The sequence below is a fragment of the Pleurodeles waltl genome, chromosome 1_1 (genome assembly GCF_031143425.1).
Source record: "Pleurodeles waltl isolate 20211129_DDA chromosome 1_1, aPleWal1.hap1.20221129, whole genome shotgun sequence".
NCBI classification, from domain to species: Eukaryota; Metazoa; Chordata; class Amphibia; order Caudata; family Salamandridae; genus Pleurodeles; species Pleurodeles waltl.
Window position 1 is genome coordinate 222,753,055 of NC_090436.1, and position 14,503 is coordinate 222,767,557.

The 14,503-nt window shown below is 43.5% G+C and overlaps 1 protein-coding gene across 1 annotated transcript in view; it reads left to right on the forward strand.

Annotated features, from left to right (window-relative positions):
* The window catches only part of WDR70 (WD repeat domain 70), a 1,287,307-nt gene that overhangs the window by 850,776 nt on the left and 422,028 nt on the right, over positions 1 to 14,503 (forward strand). The window contains exon 11 of the mRNA XM_069221254.1: positions 3,022 to 3,106. Within this exon, the coding sequence (XP_069077355.1) occupies positions 3,022 to 3,106 (85 nt within the window). The remainder of the gene's footprint in view (positions 1 to 3,021; positions 3,107 to 14,503) is intronic.

Genomic DNA, 14,503 nt, shown 5'->3' on the forward strand with positions numbered 1-14,503 from the left:
TGACTTGCCCAGAACCACGGATGTTGAGCTGACACTGAGACATGAACCTAGTTTACCAGCCCCAAAGTAGGCAGCTCAGGCCATATCCTCTCCCCTAGGGTTTGCATGCAACTGGCCTACAATTACTATGATTACACAATGTAGGGGAGCAGGCTGCTTTGACTTGTCTTTGATCTCTTCCTGCAGCCAGTGTTATTACACACAGTATTGCCTCTTGCTTTTCACTTTGAGCGCTGATGGCGCTTTGCTCCTTGATATCTCTCTAACTCTACCTCTGCCTCTGTCCACTGCCTCTCTTGCCTACGTTGACTTCTACCTACACCTACCTCTATCTGTACCTACCGCTACCTGCACCTACCTCTACCTACAACTACACCTACCTACACCTACCCATAGATAGACCTACACCCACCTCTACCTACACCTACCTCTACCTATACCTACCTCTATTTACCTCTATCCCCTCTATCTACACCTACCTACATTTGCCTCTACCTGCACCTACTTCTAGCTACACCTACATCTACCTACCTCTACACCTACCTCTTTCTACACCTACCTCTACCTACGTTTACCTCTACCTACACTTACTTCTACCTACACCTATCTATAGGTACACCTACACCCACCTCGACCTACACCTACCTACACCTACATCTCTCTACCTACACCTACCTCTACCTACACCTACTTCTACCTATATTTACCTCTACCTACCCCTATGTGTACCTACACCTCCCTCTACCTATCTCTCCCTCTAACTACACCTGCCTCTACCTACATCCACCTCTACCTACCTCTACCTGTACTTATCTCTAACTACACCAACCTCTACTTTCACCCACCTCTACCTCCACCTCCACCTACCTCTACCTCCACCTCCCTCCACCTACCTCTACCTACACCTCTCTTTCTCTCTGTCTTTCTCTCTCTCTCGTGTCCAGGAGCGTATTGAAGACACTTAAAGCGTATCGGTAGTACAAGGTAGTAAGATACAGGGAGCCACGTACTGAGGGCACTTAAAGCATATCGATACTACAATACAGGGAGATGCGTATTGAGGGCACTTAAAGCGTATCGGTACTACAATACAGGGAGCTGGTTCTCTGTCTTCTTCACATCATGCCAATAGGTTTCGCCTTTGTTTATTTGTTCTGTCTAACTGGAATATAAATATTACAAACATGTTATTATAATGTTTGTTTCAAAATTTGATAAACCAAGAACTGTTTAGCAAATTTAAAACAAAAATGATTATAACATTTTTCTAATAATTTACAATCCACTTAGATAGAAATAAAAAACAAAGGCCAAACCTATTGCCTTGTCAATGCTTGTTAATCTAGACGACAGTGTGTATGGTAATTGGTGGCAGTCTAGTTCTGCTCCTCTCAGACAGGGGGCATGTCCACATGGTCTTGGATATAGGACTCTGTCACCTCGGACAGATGGGAGATGCACATTTTGATATCTGGTCACACACTAGCTTTCACTGAAATATGACCCAGGAATGTGAGGAATCAGTAGATCTGTGCTGTCAACATAAGCGGACGCATACACTTTTCTCCGCAATAATGTGTTTGAACCTTTATGGGCGAACAAAAGAAATTTGAGCAAAAACAGAAATGTGCAAGCATATTGTGACAATCTAGGCCCTTGATGAAGCTTGTCAGGCTTAGCACTTCAGTCATATTACATGAAGTTGAGTTCTTCACTCTCAATTTGTCGGATGGTTCATACTCATTTGTAATGGCTCCACATTTGGTAATTTCACCTAAGAACCTGTGGTGTCTTAGACTTGCAACGATTAAATTGCTGTCTGATTGAAATATTATAAAATGATTTTGCCAGTTTGAATTCTCCTCGTGGAGGTCTGTTCTGCAATACTATCTGTATGTTGTCAACCTAAGCCTTGTGCTTTCTAGTGGTAAAGTTTTAAGTTATTTTACGAGTCCTTTTAATGACCTTTACAAGACCTGTAATCTTCACTTGACAGTACAATCTTAACTTGACACTGCCTTTAGCCATTTCACAGTCACAAATTCACTAGTTACCTAATCCAATTTGGAGCTGCCTGTGCTAACTTTATGAAACATAGATTTTGGAGACATGCAAGATTACCACATGATTTCCTGCACACATCTACATGAAGTATTGCTGTGTGTATTGGACCAAAGAGCTTGTTTTATAGTTTGCACGGTATATGGCTAAGATGCCTCCTCTTCCATGGTCTCATATGCTATGCTGCAAACGTCTACATTAAACCAGGGATCTCTGTTTTAGACTGAATGGGGTATAACATTGCCTTTGGCTGAGATCTGTTTGTCCCATAGGATGCTTCGTGCTATTTAAACTGTCCCTTTTACCTTTGAGTAAGCTGATAGTGTAGATACGAGTGACATTTGTAATCACTGTTTGGAAGAATATTGGGTGAATTTTTTCTTAATCATATATACCATTGTTCTCTGGGCCTCCTTCTGTTTGTAAATAAGATCCAACTTATGGTGCACCAATTCTCACTTAATTTTCTCGTCATTTGCACCACCGACAGACAACATACAATCCTTCTAAGCATAGCACACCCAGTTTTATAGTGCAATAATTACTGGTCTAGGCGCATCTGCAACATTTTAATTGACATTTCCTTTCAGCAGCAAATGTTTCTTCCCAGGTTGTAAAAAATAAATTATGTTTCAAGGACCTTATAGTATTTCTCTATTCAAAGTATATATACCATTGGTATGTAATTTTAAAAATATGATGCTAAAGACGTATTGGCTGGTGGGAAGCTAAATCGAAAGCATCTTCTATATTTTATTGCCAAAGATGCTATTGAACATTTGCATGGCCAATGTAAATGTTCATGAGCATATACTTTGTATTTTGTAATGTGTAGTGGAGTGACGTGCTCAATTACAAGCCCTATATATGCTTAAGCAATTTTAAAGTGAAATAGAATATTGTGTCACAAGACTTAATGTAGTTGTTATTTTAAGATTTAATTTGTGTTATCTTTTATAGGGGACGATACTCTGAAAACTTGGGACATCAGAAATTTCAAAACTCCTCTTAATGTAGTTGCAGGGCTCCCCAGCTTTTTTCCCATGTAAGTGGAACATTATGTTTATATTTAGCAATAGTTTGATTAACTGCTTTGTAATGTGAACATTATGCAGTACCAATAATATAGTACTTTTTATGCCCAGCAGCATGTTTATTTTCTAAAAGAACTAATGCCTCAACATCTTGGTCTCGATGCAGATGCTTTACGTTTCATGTTTGACACCTATCGGTGCCTTTGGAAACTAACCCATGATTGTAATGTCATGACCACTACCCCCTCTATCATTTGGAAGGATTGATCTGGAGCCGATTCCTTATTGGTCGCAGGGTTCATGAAAGTATGCTGGAATGGAAACACGTGGGCCTGTTAGATCTTTTAGAAACGTATAATCAAATGGATATGCATAATTCACCTTTCTTTTTTATTTAGGATCGTGGTATTTACAAAGTGAGGATATGCACGTAGGATTCCATGCTAAATGTGTTAAAATAAAATGTGTTAAAGCATATAGTTATAAGTGATACTGCTCTTCAGTTAGCCATGAACGGATAAGACAAAGGTGGAAGAAGGGTGAACATCTACAAAGAAGCTAGAGATACCCCACCATATAAAGCGGACTGTATACTGGTTCAATGCGTATGTGTGATGAAAAAATGCATGCACTTAAGTCATTACAAAGAATGCACTTACCACAAAATGTTTTTACAATGCATATGCTTTTACCACGAATGTCCTTACCACGAACATTTCGTAGTAAATGCATAGTTGGTAAAGGCATATGCATGGTAAAAACTAGAGGTAAGTGTGTGTGTGTGTGTATATATATATATATATATATATATATATATATATATATATATATATATATACACACAAACACACCTTTCCACCCAAAAACCCTACCTACCCTAAAAATTACCTTACCACCCCAAGATCCATCCTAAACACCCCTTACCACCATAAACCCCATACCCACCCTAAAAACTAAACACCCCTTTCATCACATTCTGAAAGCTTCCCTGGGAATATGTTCTGCCTATTGCTTACAATTGGCTTGGTGATTTTGTACCTCACACTTGCTTAATCTCTATTTGCTGGTTTTGTTTGTTTTAGGCTGTCCAGCTTGAGTTAGTCCCTCCCATGGAGCATAGCCTGTTTACCACCTCTCCTTGTATTCTTCCACAAGTGTTTGCTTCCTGTAGACAGGCCTTTGAACTTTCTTTTTATCTTGTCACATTTGCTGTGTATTCAAGGACAAAGGTCAAATAAAAGGCTTTGTCTTCCATGGGAACTTGGTATTCACTTTTCCTTCTCTGACTTTAAAGTGAGAGGATGCATGTGGCTATCTTGCTGACTACTGGGGTTGTGAAAGGAGGGCTCTTTTCTAGAACACAACAACATGTAAATGTCTTCTAAATGAACTGGGCAGATATTTTAGATTTTTTTCAGAATTAGGAAAGCTAAATTGTTTTGTAATTCTGAGTGTGGTGAAAACAAATATTTTAATACTATCAAAACAAATCAATACTCTAGGTGATGCCATTTCCACACAATGTTTGTGTGCTGCATACGTTTATCAGTAAAACTGTATGTCTGTGCAAATGTAATGATCTTTTTAATTGGAAATGTGTTATCTGTAATGGCAGTGCGCTACCACATCTTACATACTCCACTCGACTCCATTCTACAACACTGCTCCACTCTATGCCACTCCACTCTAAGATACACCACTCCACGTCCCTCCTCTCCAGTCTGCGACACACCACTCCACTCTACGACCCTCCACTATACAACACACTGCTACACTCTACTCCATGCCATTCCACAACACTCTACAACATGTCACTCCACTCTGACGTGCCACTCTACACTCCACTCCGTGCCATTCTACACCACTCCACTCTACAACACGCCCGTCCACTCTGCATCACACCACTCCACTGTACGACATGGTTCTCTACGACACACAACTCTACAGCATGTCACTCTACTCCTCGACATGCCATTCAACTCTGTCACGCTACTCTATGGCATGCCCTGTCGTAATTTGGACTCTTGCTCTAGGCAAGACTTCTGGTTTAAGGATGACAGTACTTATGTTTGTAGGCGACTATGTCTATCCTAAAAACAAGTCGCAGCTGTCGTCCCAACCCTTCCGGCTCACTAGCAGCACCTCACAAAAAACCCAAATAGTAAAAGGTGATTTGTGGCAGCCTTTACGCATGGACTCGAGAGTATGACATCTCAGGGAGTGTCGTGGTTAAACGGAGATTACCCCTTTCTCACAGATATATCATGTCTCATCCAAACACAGGCAATAACGAAGATACAGTAAAGTTTCAATAGTTTTTATTTAACACAACTGCAATCTGCGATAAGTTGCATGGGCTGCAATGATTAGGATAATGAACAGTGCAAGAAACAGAATTGTTAAGACAAGAGTCATTATTACAAAGACCCCCACCATCTTGCAATAACATGAAAAGACATAAAGTGTGTAATATGTCCTAATACCCTATCATGATAGGCCTAACGTCCTACCTAAAGGAGAGCTGGGTATGTTAAACCTAATCTGCCAATGCCATGTCCATGAGAGGAGCCCCCAACCCTTGTTACCTTGGAATGTGGTCTCTATCTCAGACTCCGCAGGACACGAAGACTGAGTCAGTGTCGTGCAGCATTGATATCAGTGATGGTGGCGATGCCCTCTGGTCGGAAACCCTCTCATTATCTGTCTAAAGTGTGATGTATTTATACAGATCTACTTGGACCCCTGACATAGGTGTGTTCCCAAACAATAGATAACAGGCATGCTTGGGGCGGCAATTAATATAAACAATTCCCTTGAAAGCATGGAGAGGGAAAGTCCCTAAGTGCGAACACCTACAGTTTGTCTTTGGCACTGGATCTTGACGCCTTAACGCGGTGGCACTGATAATGCAAATCATAACAAGTGACCTAACTATAAACAAGGCAGCCATCTTAGAAGAATTAAATAATTAAACGGGCTAAGACAGAACAAGCTAAGTAGGTTAAAAGTCACTAGGTGACGGGTGCACGAGTCTGCAAGCCAAAGGCTAAGCTAACTCCTGTTATCCCATTAAAACAAACTAGGATTCACTACAGCCCCTCTTCTCTGTGCCCCTCCACTTACGCTACAACACTGTGCTCCACTCTACAACACTCCAATCTATGCCACTCCACTCTGACATTTTTCTACACTCATCACTATGTCATGCCACTGCTCCACTTCAATCTACACCCCTCCACGCCTCTGTACTATACTCTACTGCACTCTACTCTCACTCAACTCTATGCCACACCAATTTACACTACTATATTCCACCGCACAAGACTACTCTACTGTATGCCACTCTACGACACTCTAAAACAGTTCACAACACTCCACTGTACACTTCTGCCCTCTACACCTCTCCATTCAAAGACACTCTATGAGAAGCCACTCTATAACACTCCACTCTTTGACACACCAGTCTATTCTGACACATTACTCTACTCCACTCTACGCCCCTGCACTCTAATCCACTCATTGCCCCTCAACGTTGTGGCCTTCCACTTTACGTTCCAACACTTTTCACCACAACACTGCACAACTCCACTTTGTCACTTTAATCCACTACACCACTTCACTCTGCTCCACTCCACAGCAGTCCAGTCTGTCACTCTATGGCCCTTCACTCTACACCATTCCACTCTATGCCACTATATGGCTCTCTACTCCACTCTACAACACTCTACTCCAGTCTATGCCCTCTACAACACACTACACAACTCTCTCTATGCCACTCCCAGAGTCTTTACTCCACACTACTCCACCCTGACTCTGTGCTAGTCCACTCCACAACACTTTATGCCACTCCACTCTACAACACTACTCCACTCTATGCCACTCCACACTGCCCTACGACACTCCAGTGTACGACACTCTTCTCTACGATCTGTCTTCTGAGGGAGCTTGGTGTTTACTTTTCTTTCTTTGACTTCCAAGTGAGAGGATTTATGTGGCAATCTTGCTGGCTATTGGGGTTTGAAAGGAAAGGCTTCTTTTTAGCACACAACAATATTTAAATGTCTTCTAAATAGACTGCAGATATTTCAGGATATATCAGAATTAGGAAAGCACAATTGAAGCACTTTTTTGTAATTCTGAAGTGTGGTGGAAATAAGTATTTAATAGATTCAAAACAAATCAATAGACTAGGTGATGCCATTTCCACATATTATTGGTTGTGCTCTTCATAGTTTTATTAGTAAAACCTTTGCCTGTGCAAATGTAATGGTAATTTCAAATGAAAATGTGTTGTCTACAATGGCAGTGCGCTACCACACCATACACACTGCACATTATACCACTCCACTCTTGACCACTCCATTTTACAGCTATCTACTCCACTTTACACCCCTCCATTCTTTTCCACTCTGTCACTCTTTCACTCCACGACAGGCTACTCCACTCTACGAAATGCCGTTCCACTCTGTACCTTCACTCTGTACCTCCACTCTAAGACCCTCTAGGACATGCCATCCGCTCTACTTTATGAAACACCAATCTGCGTCACTCCTTTCTACATCACTTCCTTCCATCCCCTGTACTCCTCTCCACTCAATGCCACAACACTCTACTCCACTGTGACACTCTGCAACACTCTACTCCACTCTGATATTCTAATCCACTCTGCCTCCCTCTGCCACACTCTACTCCACCACTCTTTTCTACACTCTACAAGACTCCACACTGACACTTTACTCCACTGTATTCAACTCCACTCTTTGCCACTCCACTCTACAGCACTGTTCTTCATTGTATGCAACTCCTTCTACGCTACTGCACACCACCTTACTCTACACCACTTCACTCTAGTCTACTCCACTGCATGCCACTCTACTGCTGAGGTATCATCAGAAGGTCCATCAGCTTTTTGGTTCCAACTGGTCTAAGCCGACCAATGAGCAGGCAGGTAGCCAGATACATTTTTTTGATTCAACATCGTACTTCAGAGGGTCTGGTGGTACAGGGTTCCAACATCTAGGTGAACCCAGTTCTTTCCACATGACCCCCCTAGACTAATAATCAACGTCGATCAAGGTATTTGGAAAATGGATGTTCTCGTCTAGCATCCTGGTATTAAGACCTGACAGGGCCAATTACCTACTCCGTGTTAGACACACAGCATCTGGGGCATGGTCAGTGAGATCCCTGAGGAGTTTCAGGTCTCCCTGGCTCAGACCATTCATGATGGTCTAGAAACCACTCATTGCTTAGGATAAGCAGTCATCACTCGTATGGTGCTCCATCGCCTTGCATTGATAGTCAGTGGGCTTCTCTGGAAATTTCCAACCAGCCCTCATGGATTCGCCTTTCAACGGATCTCATTTGTTTGGTGAGAAGCCCTAGAATGCTGCACGAACAGTCCGGTCACAGTGCATCCACTGGACCTTGAGACTCCTGCCAGACAGTTCCCTCAACAAATTGGACCCTTTCAGTTCTACTTGTGCGTTTGGTGTAGAGGCAATGCTGAAGGCACCCACTGCTGCATCAGTCTTTTCAGGGTCAGAGGTGTTCCCTGGGATACAGATCAGCCCTGCGCTCTCTCCTTCAACAACAGCATTCAAAACACTTTAGTTTGCCCTCACTACCACCCAACCACCCTGTAGGAGCCATGATCAGATATTTCCTCCTAGGATGGCAGGCTCTGACATCAGACAGATGGTTACTTCAGGCTGTTCAGTGGAGCTTTGCCCTTCCAATTCTTTCTGACCGCTTCATCTTCCACCCACAGCATAGCAGCTTTCAGAGGATCTTCTGTCCATCTTGTTATAAGTGATGCAAGGCCTGCTGACCAAAGAGGCTATTCAGAGGGTACTAGATGTGCAAATTGGGACTGTTCCTGCTATTTTCACATACTGAAGAAGAATAACCACTTTCGCAATATTGTAGAGCTTCAACCTCGGAAAGCTGTCCTGTGGAAAGGCAAATTTAGGATGCTCCCACTTGCACAGGTTCTATCTGCCCTGGACCCGGGTGACTGGATGGTGTCTATGAACATGTAGGATGTTTATTTTCATGTTCCTGTCCTACAGCCCCACAGATGTTGACTTCTGTTTTAGGTAGGCCTGGGGCATTTTCAGTTTGCTCCTGGGGTGTTCTCAAAATAGATGGCAGTGGTCTTCATATTTCGTCGTTGTCTTCAGAGATTTGAGGATTCCCGATTTCTCAAACCTCCACAATTGGTTCAAGGCCGGTTTGCCAAATTCAGAAGTAGACCTCCTCCAGAAGATGGCAAAGCTCTTGAGGTCAGTGGGATTCATGATCAACAAACCTAAATGATACTTGACTCCTTCGCAGAGGCTTTCTTTGTAGGAACCATCTTTGATACGGTGAAGTTCAGGCCCATCCCTACATCATGACAAGTCCTAGGTATTTGGGCTGATCCTTGGTTTCAGTGAGAACAGTTCTGAGGTTTCATGGCTTTTTGGCCTCCTGCATCTTGCTTGTCAACTGTGCCTGGTAATATGTGGGCTCTGCATTGAAATCAAGTCTCAGTGGGCCCAGCACCAAGGAAACCTCTGATTCCAGCCATGTTTCCGGTGGACACTGCAACAGATCTGCAGTAGTGTCTTCGCAGCTGAAATTAGGTCTGCACCAGACCCTTTGCCTGCCCCACCCAGGCTGACAGTCTGGCCGATACATCTTTGTTGAGTTGGGGAGGTCATTTGGGAGACATGCAGATCAGAAGACTCTGATCTCCAGTGGAAACCCAGCTCCACAATCTGTTGGAGTGGTGGGTATTTTGCCTGGTGTTGAAGGCCTTCTTACTATCCTTTAAGGAGAAGGTGGTACAGGTGCTCAAAGACAACACGACCAGCATGTGGTGCTGCAGTAAACAAATTATTGTGGGGTCCTGTGCTGAGAAGCTCTATGCTTCTGGAATTGTCCGGAGCGTCAGAGCATCTCCCTCATTGTGAACCACTATGTGGGATCTTTAAATGTTAGGGTGGATGAGCTCAGCTGGTACCTCCTGGTGTATCACAAACATCATTACACCGATAGGTGGCACAGGGCATCTTCTAGATCTCTAGAGTGGAGCACAGGGCTCCTGTAGGCCTCTGCCTAGTCTGTCCTGAGTTCTGAATATCGACCAGGCCCAAGTCATCCTAGGCCATCAGTCTTCTGTTTTGGGTCGATCGTCTGTCTCAGCAGCAGGGTAGGGTTGAGCAGCTGCTGCTAACTGCGCTCAACCTTCCTTCTGAGGTTGTGGATGTTATCCTTGCTGTGTGACATCATCTTCAACGTCAATTTACGCCAGGCTCTGGGGCAAAATCGTGACCTGAAGTTGAGCCTGCAACGTAGACCTGTTGCAGTCAAACTTTTTGGTTGGTTTAATATTTGTTTTGTTTGTCGGCCAGCAAGGTCTTGGTGTGGGTACAATTGGAGATTATTTGTCCTTTCAGCATTTCTGCATTTGCTGAACCAGCTGTCTTTTTTTAAATGAGCTGTTGTGATGATGATTATAAAAGTTTTAACTCACATGCTTCCTCCAAGACCTTTTTGTGATGCCACAGTGGAATCTTAATTGAGTCCTGCCTTTTGTCGTGTGTACTCCCTTTGAGCTGATGCACACTTGTTTGCTACATTATCTAACTCTAAAGACTGTCTTCATCATTGCGGTTATTTCAGTGTGCCATGAGTGAGCTTCAGACACTGTTGCTGCAACCACCCTATACCACATTTTTTCCAGATAAATTGGTGTTGAGAACTTGAGCAGCCTTGTGGTCTAATAATGTGGCTCATTTGCACGTGGGGCAGTCCATCACCCTCCCAATGCCTTGGGTTCTGCCTCACCCCTCAAAAGAAGAGGAGAGATTCTAATGGCGGGCCGCCTAGAGATGCTTGAGTTTTGCATCAGTCGCACCAAAGACCATTGGGAGTACGATCAGCTCTTTAATGTGGTTCTCTGGGGCTAAGAAATGAAAAGCGTTGCAGAAAAAGACTTTGTCAAGGTGGATAGTCTTCTATATTGGCCAAACAGCAACCTCCGGAATGACTGAGGGGTCATTCCATTTGTGCCAAGGCTGCTACCACTACGTTGGCACACAAAGAGAATGTTCTTGATATGTTAGCCCGCAACATGGGCATTGGTTATATACATTCTCAAATCACTACTGCCTTGACAACCAGGTCCAATGTGAAGAGCATTTAATTTGTTCTGTCCTGCAGGACTTTATGGTCTAAGCCCATTTCATATATAGAGTTACCTGAGGTGGGTTTCCCGCCCTAATTGTTCTGGGTTTTGAAGCTGGAATGTGGATAAAGCCTCTTTTGTTTTTTTCCATTGGTGTGTGCTTCTCTTCTTAACATAAGGGTATGTTAATTTTTATGTTCAACATGCACGCCTGGTTGTTGTAGACAGCATCCAATGAATAGTCATGCAGTTTAAACAACATTCTGGTGATAGCATATGTTGCTCTTTCCACTGCTTCAGACACTGATGTTATGTCTCTGTTACATGAATCCAGAGCCGGGACACCCCTTTTACGAAATATTCTGAGCACATCACCCTAGTTCTTAAGGGTTACTGTGGTTGACTACAACCAAGTGAAAGAATCACTATATGTCGGTTTATCTTCATTGGTGGAATAGTTTGAGCACCTCTGCTCTTAATGCAACATTCTAACCGTGGCTACTGCGCTGACTCGCCTTACTGTAACGTGAAAATCTCTGTCTGCCAGTCTGAATAACTGAAGCTCTGTCTCAGAGCTCGAGAATGACATTTGGTTAATTATTTTTTGTGGTTGCTTTTTCAAGGGCCTAATAGGCGTAAGGTAGAGTCACTTTAATTAGCCCAGAAGAGGTTTTTGGAAATGTTCTTTACCTATTAACAATCATCTCTGTGAAAATGCTTTTATTTCCTACTTCCAAACAAGGTGGGGAAATATGCTTAATCAGCCATGAAAGTGACTCTGATGTTTTTTTTGTAGTTTTCTTGCTGCAGGGCCCAGCTTGTACTGGAATGGGAAAATGTCTACCAATGGAGTCAAGCACTGCAACCCCCATGAGCTAGTAACAGATTGACGTTGTTGAGGAATAGCTGCCATTGGAGACCTGTACCTGGAGATGTCCCTCTAGTAGCTCAGCAGTCGCCAGGAATCTTGCCTACCCCAATAATCAAATGTCAAGAGTCCTAAACCTCACCCACAAACTGCAACCACCTCACCCATACACTGCAACCACCTGCAGTCTTGTGCCTGTCACCCACTTACAACAATCTCTTGGTCTCATTGGTACAAACTTAGTTACTTGTGCCCCTACCCCACCCACAACTTTCACGAACCACTGATTGACACTAGGGTAAGCTTTTGATGTCTGTGCTCAAGGCTAGACTCTAGATAGCCCATTCTTTTTTTCACTCACACTTTGCTGCAGGTTGCCTAAACTTTAGTCCTACGTGTCCAAATTGACGTTTTGTTAGCATAGTTTGGCAGCATTAAATGCACTGGTGTACGTCTGTGAACTATACTTTCAGAACACAACCTAAACACTCTTCACTTCAACACTTCATTGTAATATTAAATCATTCATCCAGTGGCCCTAAAGGGACGGTCTTCCATTCTGCACAGTTAATCTGAAGCCGTCTAAATTGCAAGTTCAAGGAGGGTTAATTTATTGAAGCATGAATCTTTATAGAACGGCTGCATTCAGGGGTAACCATGAAAACTGTATTACCTTTAAAAATAATTGTTGTCCCCTAAATAGAACACAGGACGGATACAGTTGTCTTTCACAACTTTTTGTCCAGACATTCATTTTTTTAACTTATAAACGTTGCTGCAGCATTACAAATTGTTTTGTTTATTATGCAGATTTTAGCACCACGACAGGTTACTTCGGTTTCTGAAGCATAGTGCTTATTTCATGTCTTGGAGTACTTTAAATGTGGCTTTTGTGCTAACTGTCCCCCGGCGCGCAACACAAAAACATTTAGACACAACCAGGTTAGTATAGTTGTATTATAACTCCTCCTTTGTGATCTATTTAATTTGATGCCCGGAAAGTTTTATCTATATTGGGCAAACACAGAAAATGTGAGTCGGAATATGGTTACACACTGAACAGAGCCACGCCAGTGCCACACAGAAAACGATATTAAATGGCAGGTCTTCTGTGTTTCAGGAGACACTTCACCACTAGAAACGCAGATAGGTTTAGTTGTTGAGGAAAGAGTTAACTACGCAGAGAAATTAAATAATATCCTCTGATAAAGACTTCTAGCTACATATTCTGTACCTCAGAAATATCCCCAGTCATCAGAATGGATCTGGAAATGTTTCGTGAGAAGCACCCCTGTGCACAAGTCGGTGGTTTGTTCTGCTGTGTGGCGTCGTCCTCACCGGAAGTTACATGCATGGTACCTATATAGGAGTCACCCCAGTGTGCTGGCGTCAATTCTTTTCTTTCCACAACAGTCAGCGCTGATCCGGAGAGCGAGCTACCCCCGGTCATTTTTTGACTGACCTTTTTTGACTTTTGACAGGGTGTTTTTTTTCTTCGAGACCTATCTCCCGTAGATGCAGGAATACCCATTGAAAGGCTGGATTCAAGCCCCATGGTGCTTGTCACTGGCAGATATCCGTGATGGACCCACACCTCGTCTGCTTCTCATGTCATGAGCGCAACCACGATGCTAAAGCCTTTGTCATTAGTTGCACCATGCTCCCCAAAGCCTTAAGGGAGTCATCCTTCAAACTTCTTGCCACTCAACGTGCGATGCCATGACGGTCTTGATTCCAGTCGAGAGGAAGGTCCTGGGACCAGTCATTGAGTCATCGATCTTCGTTAAGGTCATTCAGCTCTAGTAGGTCGAACGAGAAGAAGAAGAAAAAGAGTAAGAAGTCGAAGAGGTCTTTGACTTTACCCAGTCTGTCAAAATCATCTGATAAGATGAGGGCGCGTTGTCACTCCAGGACTGCCTCTATGGTTGAACTTCCGCCTGGGCCATTTCTGTGCCTTCCTAGGTTTCCGGGAGCTGGAGTGACCCTCTCCCAGCTCTGAGAATTTTATGAGGCCATGCACCTTATGTTTAGGTGGTCTGTTTTTTTTAGAGCGCCTTTATGCCCTGTGCCAGTCGGGCCCCTTGGATCCACAAATGGATTGTACCACATCGACCTTCCCTGACGCTGGTCTTGATGTTGACATGCCCAGTGCCCCCATTCTCATCCTGAGTCCGACACAGAGCTGGATGGGTGTCGCCCAATGCCGACCCCAGCGCTGACTGGAGTCTTAGCCTGTGACCTATTCCTCTGGGCTAGAACTTGAGAAAGATTGGGATGGCCCGCTGGGCCCTGAAGAGTACCAGCTCATAGATCCTAACATAGACTGGTGTGAGGAACTTGAGGATGAAGGAAGATGTCAAAGCTCCC